Consider the following 15,710-nt stretch of genomic DNA (forward strand, 5'->3'; position numbering starts at 1 on the left):
CCATTTTTCCTACCAGATAATATCTGGAGTGATATTTCGTCATCACTACCAGGAGAAGGGAGATATGCTGCTGGCATCCAGTGGGTGGAGGCCAGAGATGTTGGTAAGTATCCTATAATGTACAGGATAGTGTCCTCTAAAATAAAGAACTATCTGGCTGCTGTTGAGAAACCCTGAGCTGGGGGAATGCATATTTGTCAGCTCCCAGGTCAAAGGTAGCATTTTTAATTACCTTGACAGTGAATCCTTTGAATATTAAGGGTTTGGGCAAAACAAGGTAAAAGTTTCTTTGAAAATCGGATTTGCAACTCTTTCTAAAAATCCAAACAGGGTTTTTATATATAGCTCAGTAGCAGAGGGGTTGGCTACCATGTGCAAGACCCTGGGTTCAATCCTCAACATCACACACACAAAAAATCTGAACAAAGACCAGAGACAGGTTACAAATCATTTGAGAAATAAATAAAAGCACAATAACCATGACACAAACACTTAGAAGAATCAAGGTGAAAAGAACTTTATCCAATAAAATAAGTGAGCCATGAATGCAAGACACATATGCCAACTTTAAATTCTTAGTTAGCTGTGTAAAGAAAGTAAAATGAAGCAGGTAAAATTAAACTGAATAACTGATTTTGCTTAACTTTATATATACAAAATATCATCCTCTTTACATGTAATTAATATAAAATTCATTAATGAGGTAGTTTACATTCTTATTTTTCATACAAAAAGTCTTCAAAATTTGTTGTGTATTTTAGAGTTGTGGCACATCCTAATTTAGACTAGCCATACGTGGCTAGTGGCTACTGTAATGGACAGCACAGAAATTACCAACAGTTCTTATTAAAAATTCAGCATCAGGCCTGAAGTCCCAGGTACTTAGGAGGCTGAGACAGAAAGAATGCTTGAGCCCAGGACGCCAGCCTGGGCAACATAAGAAGACACTGTTTCAAAAAAGAAAAAAATAGGAACTCAGACCTAATTTTGTTTCAGCATGTCTGGAATAGACGCAAGGAACACACATTTTGAAACATTTGCCCAGACGATTCTTGTACAGTTGGTTTATAAACCACATACTGATAAACAAAGATTTTATTCTTGAGTATTGTCTTGTTAGAGAAAGGGCATGTTCCTCTCAGTTGCTCGTAGCCCAACCTGAACCACAGCTTTAGTCACACTGCTTTAGTTTTAAGAGATCAGAGGGGTTACAGAAAACCATGGAAGCCACAGAAGACACAGTGGGTAAGTTAGGATTTTGTTTTCTAAAGAGAGAATGAAGAATTACTTCCGTAAGAGAATCTGGAACATGGTTGTCCAAATGCTCTGGAAAAGCAAGTTTTCCTTTCAACACTATGGTTGGATTATTTCTGCATTTATTTTTTAAAAACATACATCAATACACCTATAGGCAATGGGTTCTGTTTTTAGGGAGTTTTACTTCCTCAGTCATCTGCAGCGTACTCAGGAGACTCAGTGTACTACAGTGTAGCACTCTCAAATAGGAAGTAACAGTCTTATGACTCAGAAAATGCCACAGAACCATACTATACTAACATGATTCCGTTTTTCACACAGTGGGCTATACTCTCTGAAGTGATTGTAAGATTGCTACTATAGCCTCACGATATGCCTTTTGTTTTCTTGTCTTCAATTTCAACTTTAGAAATTTGTGGGACTAGGGGTGTATGTAGCTCAGTGGTAAGAGCACATGCTTATTGAGAGACTGAGGCAGGAAGATGGTGAGTTCAAAGTCAGCCTCAGCAACTTATGGAGACCCTGTCTCTTAATAAAATATAAAAAAGAGCTGGGGATGTGGCTCAATGGTTAAGCACCCCTGGGTTCAATGCCTGGTACTAAAAAGAAAAGCGCATTTGCTTAGCATGTTTTGGGGAAAAAATATATAAATATAAATAAATAAATACATGCATGTATCTATATATAAACTCACAATTAGAGAATTTGCTTCCATAAGTACATGTGGACCCAGGAGGCCAGCCTGGGCAACATAAGAAGACACTGTTTCAAAAAAAGAAAAAAATGGGAACAATTTCTCTTGAGGGTAATGAGAAAGGAGAATCATGCTAATAATGGTAAGTCTGAGAGCTCTGTGTTGTCTCACCTGTATCCATCTTCCAGACCCCTTTGTTCACATGGAAATGATTTTCGAGAGAAGGTCCATGTACATCGGATTTGTGGGTATGCTTTAAACCTGACAGAAAAGCAAAAGTCTTCATATTGATCAATTTCATAATCTTCACTTGAATTGGTAACATTTATAAATCCCTTTTCTGAAAAATAAAGAGGCATTTATAAATTAGATAATGGCATTCAGATGAAAATGTATTGAGATAACAAAATGAATTTTTATTCATACATTTGATGCAAGAAAGCTCAGAGGCTGGCATGCTGCAGGTCAGGTTTGAAACTCCCAGAAATGGAAGAGTCTTATCTCCAGTTCTAAGCCTGAGCTCATAATCTTTTGGAGTCAAAATTCCTTGAAGAATGGGATATAGGGGCTGGGGCTGGGGCTCAGGGGTAGAGCACTTGCCTGCCACATGTGAGGCACTAGGTTCAATCCTCAGCACCACATAAAAATAAATAAATAAAAATAAAGGTATTGTGTCCATCTACAACTAAAAATAATTATATAAAAAAGAATTGGATGTAAATAATTGATCCTTTTCCTAGACAAATACATAAATAAACCTACAAGACTTTGCAGACAATATCAAGAGGCTAAAGGGTTCCCCCACTGCCAGCCCAACATGTATACACTGAGAACAAAGAATGGAAAACTCTGCTCTCAGCCAGAGTAAGTCTGTCAGTCCTGGGTCCCACATAAAAATGATCTCGAGGTGGCAAATAAAAGAGCAAGCTGGCTGGCAATATTCACACGTTGTTCTTGCAGAACATTTCCTTATTAGTTTGTTAAGAGAATTCCTGCATTGCTTAGCATTTTCATTTTGGCTAGGGTCTGCGTCCTAATCCGAGATTACTTAAGCATAATTATTTTGAAATGCTACATAGACCACCCCCATTTCCATTCAGCTCAGTGCTTATACAGTTTACATAGTAATGCCTGGCAGCAGGTTCTTAGAACATGTATTTATTAAGAAACTATTTGGTGCCAGGCTCTGGCCCAAAGATAGAAGGGGTGTCCCTGTCCTTAGGAAACTTACAGTCTATTGGAGGACAAATGCATACAAACAGATGGTCACACTACAAAGACTGTGGCATTCAAGTGAATATGATTTACCTGGGAAAGGAAAGGAGTAGGCAGCTTATCTTTGAAAAACTGTTCTAACTCAATTTATTTTTCAGTGTTTAATGGTAACATCAGATTGAAATCAGCATTTGTGTTACATACCACACATTCCACACTAAAAGCAACTACAAATGATGGATAAAGATTGCATGAGCAGCCTGCATTACCCAGGATGGTAACCAAAGCTGACTGACTGGGATGCTCAGAGGAGGAACAAGTGTAATATCCAGTGTCATTTCTTCCCACTGATGATACAAAGGCAAACAGAATCCGGATCATCGTTCTGTTTCTTGAATAGGTACTCATCTCAAAGTAGCTGCCCTGAGTGTTAATAAAACAGAGTTTGCATTTAGTGATCTCAGCTGTGCTATTACCTCATTGTTCCTGCGTTTTCAGAACACAAACTTGTCACCTTACCTCCTCGAGGACTTTGTTTTCTAATTCCCAGGTGAGCCCAAATCCGTGGTTCACATGAATGGCTTTGCACCTTATCCATAAGGGTTCCCCCACTTTCAGGAATAACTGGGGAAGTGTGGTCTGAGGAGTTTGATTTAAATCTAGAAAATGAAAACATCACAAGTAAGAAAAAAAAGTGATTTTTTTTCCTCATCTCAAAAATATACACTGAGTATCCTGAAGGACAAAGGTTTTTTTTTAAAAAAAATTTTATTTTTTCTTTTTAGTTATACATGATAGTAGAATGTATTTTGACATAATATACATACATGGCATATAATTTCCCATTCTTGTGGCTGTACATGATGTGGAGTTATACTGGTCACGTATTCACATGTGAACATAGGAAAGTGATGTCCCATTCTTTCTGCTGCCTTTCCTATGCCCATCCCCCTCCCTTCCCTTCATTCCCCTATGAGGACAAAGATTTTAACATCTCCAGTATTATTAATCGTATTAATGAAATAACCTTTTAGAGGTTTACTACTCTTTGGTGAGAAATCAGTTCTTACAGCATCCATAATTTCACATTTTAAATGATATAAAGGGGCCTGGGGTGTAGCTCAGTGGTAAGAGTGCATACTTAGCATGCACAAGGCCCTGGATTCAATCCCCAACACTTAATCAAATAAGATAAAATTAAATGCTATGAAAAAAAGACAGAGGGGCTGGGATTTGGTTCAGCAGTAGAGTGCTTGCCTAGCACGTGTGAGGTGCTGGGTTCGATCCTCGGCACCACATTAAAAAATAAATAAATAAAATAAAGGTGTTGTGTCCAACTACAACTAAAAAAAAAATTAAAAAGAAAAGATAGAATTTCTGAAGCTGAATGATTACTTGATTGCTGTTAGTCCCAGATAATTTCTAAGGAAAATAAAAAGACATGATAGGGTTAAGGTGTAACTCCGTAATAGAGCGTTCACCTAACATGCCCCAAGCCCTGGATGCATCCCCAGCATGGGAGAAAAAATAAATAAAAAGGACATGATATTAGAGTGTTACCTATTGTGAACAGCTTGGTACATTCTCTGCCCAGTTCATTTCTTGCACAACACCTTATATCTGTTCCAAATAATTCATGTAGTACCTTTTCCTCCTTTTTAACAACAGCTGGACTTTCTTCTTGACAGCTGTAATTAGAAAACAAAGGCCCTTTGGCTAAATATGGTTTTAAATGACTGCTGTGGGCTGGAGGTGTAGTTCAGTGGTAGGGCGCTGGCTTTGCATGTGTGAGGCAAAAAACACAGCATCTCAAAAAAAAAAAATAGATGTATGTTTGGGAGTACAGAGTTACAGGTTCTTGAACCTGTCTTAAGGAGCCAAAAAAAAAAAAAAAAAGAAAAGCAGATCAAAAAGTAAACAAACTGGGCTCAGTGGTACACACCTGTAATCCCAGCTGCTCAGGAGGCTGAGGCAGGAGGATCTTGAGTTTGAAGCCAGCCTCAGAAAAATGAGGTGCTAAGCAACTCAGTGAGACCCTGTCTCTAAATAAAATACAAAATAGGACTGAGGATGTAGTTCAGCGTTTCTGAGTTCAATCCCCCATACCAAAAATAAGGTAAACAAACAAATTTATCGCTTCAGTTAAGGGTTCCTAAGGGAACTAGCTGGTTACTCATTATCTCAATTTGTTAGAATAATACTACATCATAAACAGTTAAAATTTTCTTTTGCTTGGCAACGTTTTGGTTGCCTTTTAAAAACAGGGAAAGGAAGAACTAAAAAGGAAGACAAAAAGGAAAAAGTCCAAGTGTCACAAAGCCAAGCCCATCTCAGTAGTCCACAGAGCAACACTGTCTCCGGCCTCAGTACAAAGTGGACTTTGGTTCCCGAACAGCGTTTCCCTAATACAGGCTTTTCTCAAAGCAGATAAAGGTTTTGGAATCTGTGAAGCATCACTCTTCTCTTCATCCCTAGAATCAAGTCACTCTTTTCTTTGTGTATCCTTCCTTGAGTTGTTTTTAATTATAAGACAATAATAACAGTTCATTGTATGAATGTTGGATAATACCAAAAAACCCAAAGAAAAGAATATGAAGTTATCCAATCCTATCACTCTGAGATAACAACTGTTATTATATTGATATATATCTTATCAATCTTTTTTCTCTGTATCTAATGTATATATGTATGTTTCAAGAATCTTTTTTTGTACTTCTAAAATTTGAGATCACATTCATATCATTTGGGAACCTGGCTTTTTTTCTTTTCCTCTTTCTATTTTTTCTCATTTTTCAACAAAAAATGGTTCAGTAGACTTCAACTAGTTCAAACCTCAAGAATTCTTGCTTACGGAGAGCTTAGAGCACATATGGAAAAAGAATAGTAAACATTTACTCTGTATTTGTATCTGCCAGAAACTGTTCTATGTGCTTCATGAGTAATCAACTCATTTAATCATCATCATAATTCTGTATGATACTTGTTAACATTCTCTTTCTTCAAATGAAGCCCAGAGAGGTTAAATAACTTGTCCAAGGCTACACACTAGCAGGCAAACCAGGGTTCAAAGCCAGGTTCTCTGGCTTTAGATTCTTGATCTTTAAACAATTATATTAAACTACGTTTCCAGAACAAAAAATGACCACAAATTAAACATTTAGTCACAGGGAATTTCTTACTTATAAGAGATTATATTTTAAAACCAATATCTTTTTTCCCCCAACCAGATACTCCAGAAATCAACAATACCATAACTCATGGAGTATGATGACAGGGAGGAGCCTGCAGTTGATGTGGGCAGACCTCAAAACCCTCTTTACCAAAAAAAAAAAAAAAACAATCCCCCCCCTCCCCCCTGTGAGGCCCGTACTATTCATTCTGTACATTTAAGGAGTCAAAGTTTTCTGTTGAAATAGAGACACATTCCATTTTTAATACATTGTGAGGTCAACTACATTAGAAAAAGACCAAAAATTAATAATCATAGCAGTTATCTTTTCACATCTCATACCTTTCACCCTGCGAATCACAGAACACCCATTCCACGATCGGTTCTGGAACACTTTCAGATATACAGACCAGGGCATCCTGATTTTCCATTTTTCTAAAGTAAGGTCTTCTTAATGTGTAAAGCAGTGTATCTACAGCATCATAAATTATTAAAATATTAATACTTATTAACATTTTATTGATATTTTTAAAAATCATTGTCTTAGCACCCCCCTCAAAAAATCTGCATCATTAAGAAACGTTAATACTTTATATTATAGCAGTATACACTTCCCCCACACCCAGGCAATACATTAAATTCAACTATAGCAGCAATGTCAACTTCAACAATAATCCTCTTGGTCAATTTCTTTGGACATTCACAAATCCACAGATAACTAAAATAAGTAAAGTAATGTGAAAATGGAAATATTGATGTGCATAAAAAAGGGAAACTTGCAGCAATAATATACAGCTTAAACCCTTTATTTAACATTCAGCTTAAAACCACATTCTAGCAGGGCGCAGTGGCTCAAAGCCAGCCTCAGCAAAAGCGAGGCACTAACCTCACAACTCAGTGAGACCCTGTCTCTAAATAAAACCCAAAATAGGCCTAGGGACGTGGTTCAGTGGTTGAGTGCCCCTGAGTTCAACCCCTAGAACCAAAACAAAAAACAAAAACCAAAACCCTCAACTTTCTTCCCATAATTTCATCTACACCAAAGTATAAATATATTATAATGTAGAAATGTAAAAATATGAGTAGAATGGAGTTAGAATTGGAACAGAATTTAGAGGCTGTTCACAGTGGACCATCATACAACACACACACACACACACACACACACACACACACACACACAAGGCATCCTCCACTCCCAACCATGCCCCACATATAAACTTTTCCACTCCTACTTGGACTTTTCTAGGAACTGGAGTTCAAATTACCCCGCCAAGGCCGATCATTTTCTTTCTTTCTTTTATTTTTAACCAACTTTTAAAAATATGAAAATAAAAGCTTCCCTAGACTTCTTATAACAAATTTCAATTTAAAATGCTATGCATTGTTTGATATATATGTGTATGCATGCATATATGAAGGAATAGGATGTATCTTCTGGTATATATGTGTGTATAAATGAAGGAATATATGACATGTAAATTGTGAAGCATAATGATTTTAACAAATCCTCCTGGACCCCTGACCTAATTCAGTAATTTGAATATTAATAAATACATTTTAACCTAATTTTATGCTTCTCCCTAACTCTCAATCCTAGGTAACACTTATCCTGAATTTTGTACTTATCATTCTTGCACTTCAAAAAATAGATTTACCACAAAAATATGTGTCCCCAAACGATATATTAATTTGTCTTGTTCTTGAGCTTCAAAATATTGTATCACTCAATATATTGCTTCTACAACTTCATTTTTTTTCATCCAACTTTTTTTTTTCTGAACACAGGGGCAATTAACCTCTGACCCACATCCCCAGCTCATTTTATATTTTATTTTGAGACAGGGTCTCACTATGTTGCTTAGGGCCTCGATAAATTGCTGAGGCTGGCTTTGAACTCATAATCCTCCTGCCTCAGCCTTCAGTGCACCACCATGCCAGCCCAACCTTATTTCTTAAGATTCAGCCGTGGTTTTGCATGTTATCCTTCGTTGTTTTTGTCTTTGTTTACAGCTATATAGCATTCCACTGGTAAGTAAATCACCATCTGTGTTTTTCATTTTCTTGCAGTGGATGTTTGTTTCCAGTTTTTTAAACATTCCACGAATTTCTACCAAGACATGTGTGTAACATTTCCTTTAATAATACAACCCAGGAGTGGAACTGCTGGTTTAAATATATGAGCATGTTCAATTTTATACATAATGAAAATTAGTTTTCCAAAGTGGTTATATTAGTTAATGCTTATTCAACAGTTCCTATTCTCTGTATACTTACCAAGACTTCTTAATTTTCAGTAATCTAGAGGGTATAAAACAGTATCTCATTGTGGTCTTAATTTAATAATTAATTTAATGTGTATTAAAATAATTCGTTGGAAGGCCATTGTACTGAGATGGCTCCAGTGCCCTGGGTTCCTACATAATCAAACCAAACCCAGCTCCGTGGAAACAGCACAATGAACTTAAGTGTAACCAATTAGAAACCGCCAACCAACCTCTACCTAGAAAATTAGCCAAATTAAAACTGCCAACTAACCTCTAACTGGGGACTTTCCACTTTAACCTATCAAATCTCTTCTTTGTCTCTTCTGTGAATGTTTTTTAAAAATTTTCCCCTCACAACTCCTTAATGGAACCCACCACTTGCCCAATTCATGAATCACTGTCTGTTCAAACTCTTAAAATTTTAATTTTAAAGTTTATCTTTTAACATGTGTTTATTGACCACTTCAGTTTCATATTCTAGAAATAAAATGACCATTTGTCCTTTTTGTTCATTTTCTACTGGGTTTTGTTTTGCTTTGCTTCTTACTGATTTACAGAAGATCATTACATATTATGAACATTAATCTTTTGTTGACTGGGAACGGTAAGTACCTTTCCTATGTTGTGGTGGTTTTTAACTTTTCATCCCTGTAATTTCTAATGTTGAGTCCCAATTTTACCCTCTACAGCGTTTTTTTTTTTTTTTTTTTTTAAGTCTAGCTTTGCTTCTACATGGTAGTACTTCAAATATTTAAAATAAAAACTGAGGTCAAGAGAGATAATTACCACCCAAGGCATTTTAACTAGTTAGCCTAGGTTTCCTGACTCAAAATCCCAGAATTATTTCCTCTATATTTCACTATAGTCAATTGCTACTCCTCAAAATATTCCCTTCTCTATGCCAAACATCCCCAATTCCCTGAGCTGCTCCTAATTTAAGGAGTTCCAAATTATTCACTATTTTTTTGTTGTGTTTTAACCATATTTATCTGAAAAAATGCAGAACTGAAAATAATAATCTATTCATTTCCTTGGGCTAGACAATATATTTTCACATATACTGCCAAGGTTCAAGTTTACTATTTTAGCAACCATGCCACACTCTTAGTTAATACAGAGCTTGTGATTGTCTCTTTCACACTGACTATTGCCAAGTCACTCCCACCAGTTTTTTTGTTTTTGTTTTGAACCCCACCACTCAGCAGAATACTTTTTAAAAAGTCCTAATTTAATTGATGGATTGTTACTATATTTTTACACTGTAAATCTAAATATAATAGGGCTACAGCAGATGCCCACTTCCCTTACATAATTATATGCCCTCCACAAAAAGAGAGAGCAAGAATTTCTTATCCTCTTCCAGCCTGGAGCACATAGTGTCCAACAAAGAGGAATAAGGAAGTAGAGAAGCTCGTGAATCAAGATCGAAAATCAAAGGTAATTCTTGATTTTGCTTTTCTAGCACTATGGTCTTACTAGTTTCAGAATAATTGAAGGGATTTTCAAATTTTGACTTTACCTGATTTTTGTCTTGGGGACTAACTTTGGAACCTAACACCCCACGGTTGTACCATGACCCAGTACCGTGACCCTTCTGGGAATGTGAAGCACTCTCTGTAGTCAGTATCTCTGACTGCAAGGCCACACTCTCACACACAAAGCCCAGTGCAGCATAGTGTGAAGAGTGTAGACCTGGCTTAAATTGGAATTTAGCTGTGACCATTATCATGTCTCAGGAGTGCCTATTTTCACATCTACGTGCAGGTGGTTGGTCACTGTGAGCATCTGAAGTGATACAGGTAGAACACCCTCAGCAAAGGGTGATTGTGGCCATTCCTGACCCAGGTGCCCTTATGGTCTGGGCACACAGGCACCACATCCCAGCTTTGTGTAGAGTCACTGACAAGAAAGAAGGGAGCCTGGCAAACTGCACCAATGTGTCACCAGGAAAGCTAATTTAAAGTGGCATTAACCCAGAGTTTGTGGAGCAGTGCCCTGGCCCCCTAGAGACACATGAACTATGTTACCACAGTTACTTTTATTAGTCATGTAAAGTAAAACAGTGCACTCAGTGTGCACAGCATTAAGTCTGTGCAAATGCTAGGTCTGTGCTTAATGGGGACAAAATGAGATGCCAGAAAGCAGATGGAGGCGGTGATCCAACATAGCTGTCTCCCTGGGTAAGGACATTTGGATTGTTCTGTACAGTTTGCACAGCCCAGCATTTGTATAGACCTGTACTGTCCGATACAGTAGTCATTAGACACATATGGCTTTAAATTCAAATTTTAATTAATTAAAATTAAATGCAATTGAAACTGTCTCCCCAGTCACACTAGGGACATTTTAAAGTATTTAACAGCCACATATGGCCAGGAGCTACCATATTAGACAGAGCAGACAGAACATTTTCATCACATCAAAAGTTCTATTGGGGGGGCTGGGGCTGTGGCTCAGAGGGAAAGCGCTTGCCTAGCATGCATGCATGGCTCTGGGTTCGATACTCAGTACCACATAAAAAAGTAGAGTAAAGGTATTGTGTCCACCTAAAACTAAAACAAATAAATAAATGTGTTTTCAAAAAAAAGTTCTATTGGATCTTGCTAAGACCTTACAATCTTGTGAGATAGTTTATCCTCCTTTTACAGATAAGGAACTCAGGCTCAAAGAGATTTAGTCACCTGCCAAAAGGAGCAGTTTTGGAACTGGAATTAGAACCCAAGACTTCTAATTCCAAGTTCACAATAGTTTTCCAATTCTTCCCTGTCATCCATTTGTTTACTGAAAGAAAAAAAAGAGGATCCCTGAATAGAGTTATGTCCTAGGTCTTCAAAGAGCATTCACATTCTGAGAGTCCATAGGAACATGGTAGCTTCTCAGTTCTCAGTAGATTATGTGGAGAAAGGAACAAAATTCAATCAACTCAACTACATATTGAGAGAAGCCTGAATATTATATCTTGAGTCATGGGGTCAAAAACAAATGGGTTTCATATTGTGCACAAGTATATATATGTAACAATGAATCCCATATTATACATAATTATAATGCACCAATAAAAAATTTTTTAAAGAATCAAATGGGTTCTAAACTACTTCTGGAATACTGGGAATGCCTAGTAGCAAACTGGACTTACTTCTTATACTCACTGTAAACAATATTGTGTAATTGGTAGCTTCACTCTGAATAAAAAGTAGGTATTCTCCAGCTTGGGTCTCTGTCATTTTCACAATGACCATGGAAATAACTCCTCTGTAAAACAGGAAAGAGAACTGGTTACTTTGGCAAAGGTGTGAAACTAAAAACAAAATTTCATACTGAGTCAGAAGGTGGCTTGGTGGCTCCCTGTGACTGTGGCACAGACGGCTGCTTAGTGGAGAACAGTTTCTGCCTGTGCCCAACACTCAGCCTGACCATTATAATACGCCAGGGACTTCCCACCCCTGAAAGTGAGTGAGCTCCATCCTAGCCATCAGCTCATGTTTCCTGAGCCCCTTGGAAGGAAATTTCCCATTCAAAATTGCAGAGCCTGAGGGGCACATGTGCTTTGGTGTCCCTTCCGTGACAAAGCACCTTCCATGATCCTGTTTGCCCCATCACCTGGTCACCAGCTTCAGTTCCTCAATGGCAGAGCCTGATGGCTGTACAAATGAGATACCCTGGGATAAAGAACATTCCTCTGGTGTGGGCCCTCTCTCTCTAACCGAAATAATTTGAGTAAATCTGACATGAAGCATTTTCCTATGAAGTAGTAATTTCACCAACATACAACATAGAAGCAGAACAATTCCTAAGTGTCAGTATGGTTAACTTTTCAGATCATTAGTAAAGGTCAATTTGGCCAGGGGTCTTCCCTTCAGAGGTACTTTTGATGTGGATTTAGCAATACCTATTCTCTTTTAGTGCTCTCTAGCAGTTTATTGAATGGTGTAGATTTAAATTTACACTTTGTGATTTTTTGTTTATTTACTACAATGTTGGGAATGCCTAGTAGCAAACTGAACTTACTTCTTATATTCACTGTAAACAATATTGTGTAATTGGTAGCTTCACTCTGAATAAAAAGTAGGTATTCTCCAGCTTGGGTCTCTGTCATTTTCACAATGACCATGGACCACTTTTTGTGGTACTATGGATTGAACCCAGGGGCACTTTACCACTGAGTTACAACTCCAGCCTTTTTTATTTTCAGACAGGGTCTTGCTAAGTTACCCAGGCTGGCCTCAAACTTGTGATCCTCCCAACTCAGCCTCCTGAGTCGCTGGAATCATAGGCATGCGCCACAGCACCCAGCCAATACTTTCTGACCTTTAAATTCTTACAACTCAAAGTGTGGTCTTTTTCCAACAATGTTAGCATCTGTTGGGGGTGTGTCCATGACAAAGATGCAGAATCTCAGTCCCCATTCAGACCTACTGGATCAGAATCTGCATTTTGACAACCACCCCAGGCAATCCAACAGCAAGCAGCATTTGAGAAGCCTTGCTTTAGGACACGCAGGAACAATTAAAGAACTCCTGTGCTTGCACCCATGGTTAGTAAACGAGTAGGATATACACTTGATTTGCATCTGCAGATTGATTTTGTTGATGGGCTATCTTTCTTTGAACAACTTACTCTCCTTATCATTTGTGAACTTTTTAAAAAAAAAAAAATTTTGGTGCTGGGGATGAAACCCAGAACTTCATGCATGGCAGGCAAGTGGCTTTATCACTGAGTTACTACACCCCTAGTGGTCATCTGTGAACTCCTAGAAGTGTTCTGCCTATGAGCGAGTCCAGATATAATTTTTATAATTCTCTACTATGAAAAAGTCACAGGGCTTGGGCTGTAGCTCAGTGGTAGAGCACTTACCTAGCATGTGTGAGGCACTGGGTTTGGTCCTCAGCACCACATAAAAATAAATAAACAAAATAAAGGTATCGAGTCCATCAACAACAAAAAAAAAATTTTAAAATAAAGTCACGAAAATATGTTTTGATACTAAGTAAACTAACCTACAGGGCAATTATGACTTTAGTTAACAAGCTGGCTGCCTGCCTTAGAGCGAGAACGTGAGCTCTACTGAGTGAAGTAACCCTACCTTGTTACTTTTGTTTTTTGGTCTCAATCTGGTGAGAACTTCTGGGGCAGAACATTTCTTTAAGCCCCTCCCCTACCCATTTTTTCTTTTTTTCTTTTCTTTTTTTTTTTTTCAGCATTGGAGATTGAACCCAGGGCCTTGCATGCTAGGTAAGTGCTCTACCACTTAGCTATGTTCCCAACCACTAAGCCCAAATTCTTAAGAGAAGACTGCTTTGGTTTAACCCCAAGGTAAAAAGTAACTGAAAAACAGAAGTGAGTATATACAATCTCAAAAGAGGAAAAGAAAATGAATGTGCTCTAAGATTTAGAATTAATATTAAGAATTATACCCACCGTCCTGATAATTGCACAAGAGTTTATTTGACATTAAAGGACAAAAAAAAAAAAAAAATCCAGTTTGTATCAGTCACAGAGAAATTCTCCAACACCTCATCCAGGGGCATGACACCCATCTCTGGCCATTTGGGTACTGGGTACTGTTTTCTGCACTGTTCTTAGAAAGACAGCATTTTCTCTATAACTATTGGAACATCCAAATGTCCCCAAGAACTAAAAAGAAAGGCAGCCTTAGAATCATTAAGTGGCATATAAATGCTCTGTGCCCCTTGTCCTTCTCCTATAGGAGGAGGGCAGCAGGGTACAGTGTTCAGCAAAGAATTAGAGGTTTGGATAAGATCTTTTCTTCTGGATAGTGAGACCAATGTTCCTTACAGACAGATCAATGTCTTACTAAAACATTTTGTGGCTATCACATAATTCTTCTTATATTATGGAACAAAATAGATAAAACCAAATGTTCTATCCCCAAGCATTTCCAAGAAAGAAGTTTCTTATTACATTAACTGGAATGAAATGAAAACTTTCTAACTTTTTATCTTTAATTTGATAGTCAATTTAAAAAATGACACATTTTAAAATCCTAAGTATTTTTTTTCACTATTTGTTTCACATTCTGCCAGCTACTCAGTAATCACTGATTGCCCTCTTTCCTAACCTCAGCCCATGTTTCTCTCCCTGTATATGTAATACATATATAATTCTTATGTTTAGCATCCACATATCAGAGAGAATATTTAGTCTTTGGTTTTTTAAATTAATAGATTTTAATTTTAGAACAGTTTTGATTTAAAAAATAATTGAATAGAAAGTACAAGGAAATCCCATATATGCCTTTCTTATCACACAGTTTCCTATATTATTAATACTTCACACAGGTGTGGTATATTTGTTATAATTGACAAACCAATATTGATGCATTATTATTAACTAAAGTCCATAGTTTACATTAGGGTTCACTTTTTCTGTTGTACCTCTTATGAGATTTGACATACATAATGTCATATATCCATATTCTTAGTTCTAGCTTTAGTTTATTATTTTATTGGAGATAAGATAGACATGGATAGAAACTTTTTAAACTTTTTTTTTTTTAAATGGGGATAAAACCCAAAGATGTTTTACCACTGAACCATAGCCTCAGTCCATTTTTTTTGGTATTGGGTATTGAACTCAAGGGTGCTCAACCACTGAGTCACATTCCGAGCCCTTTTTATTTTTTATTTTGAGACAGGTTTTGCTAAGTTGCTTAGAGCCTCACTAAGTTACTGAGGCTGCCTTTGAACTTGTGATCCTCCTACCTCAGACTCCCAAGTTGTTGGGATTACAGGCATGCACCACTGCACCCATCAACATGAACAGAAACTTGAAGAGGAATTCCAAATGAATCAAGTTCTATGCAAGAAAATATTACTTCTAAAATACTTGTGATTGTGCATCTGACCTCTCTTACCTGTTGTGTAAATCAAAGTGTGGCTGGCAATTCAGGGAACTGTGTTTAAAGACCCAGAGACAGGAAATGTTCCCCGGGATGTTGACCAACACTTGCAGCGTGATGGATGAAGATACATCTACTTCCACGGTAGCAGCTTCATACACTGCCCCTGTCCTCTCAGGCCTCAAGGTACACCCCAGGTCTTCTGGGGATTCTGGTACCTACATTGTAGAAGGAACAATGTGAACTCAC

At 37.5% G+C, this 15,710-nt stretch overlaps 1 protein-coding gene across 1 annotated transcript in view; it reads right to left on the minus strand.

The window, feature by feature from the left end:
- Positions 1-15,710, minus strand: part of FLT3 (fms related receptor tyrosine kinase 3) — an 82,077-nt gene that overhangs the window by 38,472 nt on the left and 27,895 nt on the right. Inside the window, exons 3-9 of the mRNA XM_081299308.1 lie at positions 15,477-15,679; positions 11,739-11,854; positions 6,678-6,807; positions 4,727-4,854; positions 3,686-3,825; positions 3,436-3,589; positions 2,123-2,291 (exon numbers count right to left, since the gene is read on the minus strand). Of these exons, the coding sequence (XP_081155434.1) occupies positions 2,123-2,291; positions 3,436-3,589; positions 3,686-3,825; positions 4,727-4,854; positions 6,678-6,807; positions 11,739-11,854; positions 15,477-15,679 (1,040 nt within the window). The remainder of the gene's footprint in view (positions 1-2,122; positions 2,292-3,435; positions 3,590-3,685; positions 3,826-4,726; positions 4,855-6,677; positions 6,808-11,738; positions 11,855-15,476; positions 15,680-15,710) is intronic.

Source organism: Spermophilus citellus (assembly GCF_964194105.1).
Source record: "Spermophilus citellus genome assembly, chromosome: 1".
Taxonomy (NCBI): domain Eukaryota; kingdom Metazoa; phylum Chordata; class Mammalia; order Rodentia; family Sciuridae; genus Spermophilus; species Spermophilus citellus.